Here is a 7,950-nt window from a genome sequence, read left to right as displayed (position 1 = left end):
AAGTAATTCATTTAGGAGATAAGATAGTACACGACAATGTCCATTAAAAAGTATATAAATCATTAAAAACAATAAAAACTATATACAATAAGTTAATCAGGATAAATATAATTACTTATTTTAAGTACAATTATTGGAATTTTTGCCAACAAAACCAGTTAATGTGTAAACTATTTAAAAAAAAAATATAATAAATTGGTAACAAAATAAAACTTTTAAAATAATATGATAAAATTCAAAATGGAAGGATTGTATATTACAATTTTTTAAGTTTATAGCTAACATGAAATGAAAAAAAATATCCCAATAAAACTTTAAACTAAAAATGTAAAGCGCTGGGTACAATACATTTTTTCCTAACATTTTGAAACCTTAAAAAGGATATATATAATATATATATATTTATATTTTACATGATTTGTTTACAATAAGATTGTGGAAAATTATTTTATTTTACAAAGAACTTCTTTACAGTTATAGTAAGTTCATAAACCGTATTTTAATATTTTATTAACATATAAACAAAGTTTAATATGGTAAAGGTTACGCCAAAAATATTTGAACAACTCAATTTAGTAAAAACTAAGTATAATTGTAATTATAAAAAAACCCATCGAAATCCATTGTGACCAATAAGAAGGAAGGATGTCAATGGAAAAATTGACAATTCTGTCACCAGTAGAGCTGAATTTGAGCTTTTGTGTCGTTGAATTGCGGCTGTGTTGTCAATTTCTAAAATAAATAATTATAATAATCAAGTTTGATGTATTCGTATATGTTTTTTGAAATAAGTTTGTAAACTAAAATATGTTAAGAACTATTTAAGAGTTATGGAATACAGCATATTTTTTAGTTAGATCAATATCAATTTTTATTTATTATTATATTAAGTTTTGAAATGTAATAAATGTTCTTTTTTATTTAAAAAATATTTAAAATAAATATCTATTCTCTAATTAATATTATTATATAGTTTATTATAAAATAAATAAAATATAATTCAGTATAATTACCATATTTTATTCAGGTATTATTAATCTAAAATTTTAAGTACTTATAATGGTTACTTGCACAAAATAATGCTTAAAAAATAACTAAATACATTTTTTTTAGTTAAAATAATCAAAAATGTTTAAATTATAACTCGAGGCTATAATTTATTTAACTTCAAAGGAAATTTTTTACTTCAAACAGAAATTTTAAAAATAAAATACTACTCAACATACTCTTTCCTTCAGATTTAACTTACAAACAGACTTCTATAAGAAAATGCCTATATGTATATAATTATTAAATAATATTCCTATTAAAACTAAAATACTAGGTATATAAAATGTATTATAACCCTTTTCAGACAGATTTATTTATTATTCTCCTATTTTTGAACGCTCAACCTTTTTTTCTGGCCTTACCAAGGTTATCTTAAAATTTGTTATTTGGAAAAAGTTACACGAAATTATTGATAAAAAATGTACACGTTTTAGTTCTTAAAATACCTAGAAGATACCATTCAAAATGTTATAACTATAATCTAATCAGCAGTATAGAACGCAATTGTTTAATTCCTATTTACATAAAAATCCTAATGGAAAAAGTATCAGAACTTAGACTGAAGTCTATACATTTTTGTCCAATAAAAAATTATTTAAAAATCTTGAATCGTACATCAAATAAAATCTAGACTAATGAAGAGACAAAAATTTTAGCTCATGTATTTCTTTTCTAGTGAAGTTTCAAACGCTTTTTTTAGAAATCAGTTGAACATTGCTTGAAACAAAAACATATAAATAGATATTTCTTTAAAAATATAGATAATGTAAAAGAAATAAATAAAAATTAGAACTTGTTAGTTCATATTATTTTCAAGTTGTCAAACTTGCAGATTATGTTAAAAACAGCATTTATAGTGCACGTTAAAAAAGGTCAAGTTTACACTAAATTATTTTATTCAATTTCTTAACTTTTTTCACCCGGTGAGGTACAATATAATTTAAAATGATTTATTTTAAGATATTCTTATAGATAGATTTAATTTTAATTAGTCAACTGACTGAAAAATGACAAATACACCTAAAACTCATATTCAATTCTGACTCGAAACTTTCTTACTTTTCTGATTCTATCTATAATAGAAAACTTCAAATATAATTTTAATCAAATCAGGTAAATCATACAAATTTTATTTTCTTATCGATCAATCTAGCATATTTTTGCAAAACTGAATGAAGAGATAATCTAAAGTGTATAATTATTAAGCCCCTTTTTAAATAACAAACTAAATATTATTCAATAAACTCATAGCTCATAAACACCATTAAAGGTATTGTAAATATTTGGTGAATTCGATAGTTACTTTTTTGAAAAAAAATAATATTATTAAAGATTCCTTTTTACAGTTATGGTTGCCCAAATATATGACAGAAAATAGCATTCTGGTTTTCTGACAAAACTAAAAATAATTTAATATACATCATATAATATGTATTATAACTAGGGATGAGAAGTTATAGGATTTGCATATTTTTTTCTGTATCTTCTATTTAGCTAGGTGAGATAAAAATCTGTTTTATAACCTAATGAATCGAAACTTGGTATTTAAATTTTGCATATTTTTGCATATTTTTGCTTATATTGGTAGTTTTTTTAAAAGTTGCACATTCATGTTTTTTTTTTGTGCATAAAAATGCATATTTAGTAAAATTATGTGGAATTTAATACAACTGACATGAAAAATTTATTATTTTATAGAATTGTATGTGTTCGTAGTCTGCAATAATCAATAAAATAAAAATGCAGATAGCAAATTTGAAAATTGTAGAATTGTAACATTTAATAATATGTAGGTATATAAAAGTAAATCTAGGATTAGTATCTTATCTAATCGTTTATTACTCAATTAGTCTGACCAATCATTTTTATATTGATTTTTATACTATATATTTATTTTTATATTAATTATTTTATCACTCAGTTAAAAATTATTTATATTTTAATAGAAACAAATGTAGTGGAATATTATTTATATTAATTTATTTTAAACATGTTTTTATTTATAGAAAAAATTGCATATTATAATATATTTTTTGCATATTTTTAAATTTTTTATGCATATATCATAATTTTTCCTTGCATATTTTGTCTATTTTAGCTCTTATAACTTCTCATCCCTAATTATAACATAAAGTTATAGAGAAAAGGAACATATTATTTTAATTATTTACAAGTTTGTTAGTAAAATTAAATTTATTAGAGTTTGAAAATTAATAATGTTTTTAATGTCATTAATATTATAATATTACCCTAAGATTGTTTTCATGAGAGCAGGTATTCTGTGGTATTAAATTAACTAAAAACAAATAGTTAACACTACTAATTACTGTTCAGACCTAATTAAAAATTAAAATAGTTACATCCTAGAATATTATAACTTTTAAAAAGTTCTCATATTAACATAATTTTAATAACTTTTTTTATGTATATTTGTATTCAGTTTTAAATTAGTTAATTACTTAAAAATCATTATTAAGGATAGATAAAATAAATCTGCATAGGTATTTATAAATTAATATATAAAATTAATAAATATATATTTTATTATTTGTGATATGAAAAAAAAAAATTGAGAAATTATTCCTTAACAACAGGTTTAATTTATATATATATCAATGTTACAAAATAAATTATAATGAAAAAAAATTTTTTTTTAACAATCTATATAGATGAGGAACAATTTATTTCATTATTACTATACCAAATACAATCAAATTCGCTTATTACGATGCCGTTATAACGATATCCTGAGTAAAACGATTCCAAGCAATGTATTTGGTTGGTTTTAAATTTTATTTTTAGTACTTTTGGTCGTATTTAATGATGTTGGTTACAACGATAATCCAGATACAGCGATGTTATTTTGAAATGAAAATGGGTTTTTAATTTTTTATATTCACCTATAGCAACTAATAATACATGCCCAATTAGAAAACTTGATTTCGTTTGAAGTGATAATTTTTAATCTTATTTGTAACAAACAATGTGTTTTGTACGACTCGTAAATTGTATATGGAATAATTATTTAAAGTACCTACTGTCTATTTCGGAAGTGTATTTTTGTATTGATCATGTGCGTACCTTTGTTTCGGTAAACAGCGATATGAATATGCACAGTGGCATATTTACAAACTTAATTTTCTTTTGGGAGGTAGGGGTATAATAATAATGATTGGGGCGGAACCAAAATTTTCTATTTTTCCATAAAATGGGGAGGGGCATAGATAGAAAAAAAAATAAAAAGTCATCAGATAAAAAAGCAAAAACTTAGCCCCTGAAAAGTAATTTAGTACACAGGTTCCTAAACTATGGGTCGCGATCATATTTTTAGTGGGTTACGTTACATTAAAGACATATGGTCATTAAAATCGAAAAAAAGCAAAAAAAAAAATCTCAATAGATAATATATTCTTTTTTTGCATATTTGGGGAGTTGGTGAAAATCCACAACACCATTCCCTCCATAAGTACGCCACTAAATACGCTTGAAAGTGTCAATAGACAAAAACATTAAAAAATATTTCTAATTTTGTTAAAAAATCTTATTTAAATTATAAGCAAAGCACTATAAAAGATTATTTTTCAAACAATTCGCAAACATATATGTACTTCTGTTAAAAATTATAAATGCTTTTAATGTTAAAATATGAAATTTTAAATAAAATTATACAGCAAAAAATGTGTTTAATAAATTAATTTTTTTAAAACATCAAGCCACTTTTTATAACGAAGTTAGGTTATAACTTGGACCAGGATTTTAATGACCTAAAAACCTAAAAAAATATTAAAAAATAACCTTAAAATGTTAAAAAAAAAAATTATATTAATGAATTAATAAATAAAAAATTATATTTTTAGGTAAACAAATAAATTCATCTTGTGGTAAAATGGCTAGCGTCATTTGTTCTGAAATTAATATATTTTGAAATAATAAAATAATATTGTAAACTTAAAATTTAAATTTAAACTTAACTTAAATTCAACAATAAATTGAAGAAGATAACATCTAATCGAACATTATTATTGGATTATTGCATAGTTAGTTCAACGAGTATATTTTATATTAGGTATACAAAGGATTGGTATTTTGAAATATTAAATATTTTTTGAAAATATGTTTACGATTTTATTTTAATGTTGTATCTTTATATGTTTATATAATAATTTATAACGACCATTTAAAAAACTATTTAAAAATTTATAAAAATATTACCCAAATTTCAATGAAGTATAAAAAATGACCTAAAATTAAAAAAAAGTACAACAAATGCAGAATAAAAACTATATATTTAACTCGTAGATGACCAAATCACATTTTTTGCTTAAAAAGCTATCCTAACCTTAGTTATAACGATTATATTCTCTAGATCCTTTGAAGATTGTTATAAGCAAATTTGACCGTACTATTAATATTTTAAGAACACATTCATAATTTATTATTTTATTTTATCGAGAACTGTGTATAATAATATACATTTGTTTTGAATAAAACTTACCTGGCGTGATGTGAATATAAGTAGAGTCGGGATCAGTGTTTGGAGGCTGACACGTATAATTTCCTGTATCAATCTGAATTGCTTTTGTGATTGTCAAGCGACTGTAAATTTTACGATCTATCTGTTCCGTGCTGATGGACAGGCGATCGGGTTTCAGTCCATTTTTGTTAAAATGACTTGATGATATAACTTTACCATTATGGTACCATAACACGTATTGCGGCGGTACTGGGCTCTAAATCAAAATTAATTTAAAATAAATAAATTTTAAATTACACAAATTACTGTTTTATAGTTCATCATATGAATTTATTGTTATAGCTACAGATTAATATTAAAATTTTTGTACGTGGACTATTTCAAAATCAACCTCTTATGTGATACAATTCACTACATATCGGTACTTTGTTCACATTTTTCTGCGTGTCATAACTAGTGCATTATTTTTTTATAATTACATGCCGAATTTTAGCCATTTTCATTTAGTATTGTTTTAATATTGTATATAACAACACGGGGAGTGCAATTGCATCTCCTACCGACTTTAATAAGGGGTTTTGGGACCTAACGAGCATAGAATTCGTGGTAACCTAAGTTTCTAGGTGGGATTCTATGTAGAGTACAATAAAGCATTTTTGAAAATCTTTTTTTTTGAAAGATTTGAAATCATAAACTTCTGTTTTCTTGAAAAAGTTAGTCAATTTTTTGGGGTAACACGTCATCTTTGTCAATATTGATTATCAATCTCTGCCCACTTTATATGCTATATCTGTGCGTTCGTTTTTAAATTGTTTACACCAATCACATACCAAATCATCATTATCATTATATTTTCGAAAACAGTTCATATTCGACGATGAATTTAAGTTTTGATTCATCTTTGGCTTGCAAAAAAACAACTAAATATGCAGCTCACAGGCGGCTGGAAATAAAACTGTATTCTCCATGAAGTTATACCAAATATTAAAACAATACTGAACAAACATTTTCGAAATTTGTTGTATAACTTTAAGATAATAGTTTACTGATTGTGATATGTAGAAACATGCTAACGAAGTGTCCATATGTAGTGAATTGTAACACACCAGACGTTAGTTTTGAGATAGCCTTCGCATAAACTAAATACAGTGTAGTTTGACAATATTTTTAATTTATATGAATGTTACACATCAATGTTTTAGTTTTTATGGAGTACCAATTTAAGCCTTTATTTTAATCAATATATATATATATATATTATGGTTTGGAATAGGCAGTAAATTAAATTTAATATGATAACGTAACAATAGATAAATCATTTTTAACTGATAAATTGTTATTTTTTTATGAAATATATAGTACCCATTTTTCAAAATTAAGTATTTCGATGTACACTTATATTTAGATAATAATGATGTAAGAATGTAGTCAATCATGGTTTAAGTCCCCAAAATTCTATTAAAATCAATTTTTTATCTTGCATTTTTATACACCATCATATCCGTATATACAAATATTAATACTATTCTATGTGTTGCGTGATTTATTTCTATTTATATAAGAAATGATAGTTATTATACTAATAAATTAAGTTTAATAAAATTTAAATTATCTTTTTTTCAGTTCGTGTTTGGTGACTATAGAGACCACACGTCTTTCGTGGCCCATTTTATAGTTCTCAATAGCATTAATGCATTATCACAGTAGTCTTAATGCTTCAACCGGGTATGTACATTGCTAGTCATAAATGGTACAAAGTGCACCAATTTAATAAATAGTATTGTGAAAAAATTCCACCTATGGGCGATTATCCTGCTTAGACATACGTTAACAATTAACACTAATTAAAATTAATAATGCATCAAATAAATTTAAAAAATAATACGGAAAGACGCAAGGTCCTACTAGGTACTCACAATTAAAAAAAAGCAGAATAATTTGGAAACTCGATTCTCAGTCACAGCCTTCGTCACTATCTCCTAACTCAGATAAAGAGCTTAGATCACCAAAAAAATCATATCAGAACCAACAAAAAACACCTTTTTCACCACACCTAATCGTTACTTACTATTAGAAACATCGATAACGTATCAGAATGAAACAATAAACAGTGCATTTAAAATTCCAAAATTAAATAACACAAATAACCTCGAACTCGACACCCATATTGATACTGAAGTAACGCAATCGCAAATTAAAAAAAGATAACATTACCCCCAAAATACCACCATTATTCGTCATAAACATAATGTAATTCACAGATTTTATCAGAAACAATAATGAACGGTTTTACTGCCACAGCCAAAAAAATTAACGTAGAAACAATCGATGGCTTTCGAGTACTTATCAAATTTTTAGATAATAAAAAATACGAATACTACTCATATAGGCTAAAAGATGAAAAAGAGATATCGACAATAATAAGG

The 7,950-nt window shown here is 24.1% G+C and overlaps 1 protein-coding gene across 1 annotated transcript in view; it reads right to left on the bottom strand.

Moving 5' to 3' along the window:
* Positions 1-444: 444 nt before the first annotated feature.
* Positions 445-7,950, bottom strand: part of LOC112603591 (limbic system-associated membrane protein-like) — a 174,823-nt gene continuing 167,317 nt past the window's right edge. The window contains exons 7-8 of the mRNA XM_025352239.1: positions 5,546-5,780; positions 445-732 (exon numbers count right to left, since the gene is read on the bottom strand). Coding sequence (XP_025208024.1) covers positions 599-732; positions 5,546-5,780 — 369 coding nt within the window. The 3' untranslated portion in view covers positions 445-598. The remainder of the gene's footprint in view (positions 733-5,545; positions 5,781-7,950) is intronic.

This window comes from Melanaphis sacchari, unplaced genomic scaffold, assembly GCF_002803265.2.
Source record: "Melanaphis sacchari strain LSU unplaced genomic scaffold, SCAv2.0 Contig10_pilon_pilon, whole genome shotgun sequence".
NCBI classification, from domain to species: domain Eukaryota; kingdom Metazoa; phylum Arthropoda; class Insecta; order Hemiptera; family Aphididae; genus Melanaphis; species Melanaphis sacchari.
This window is presented reverse-complemented; position numbering and strand designations above follow the sequence as displayed.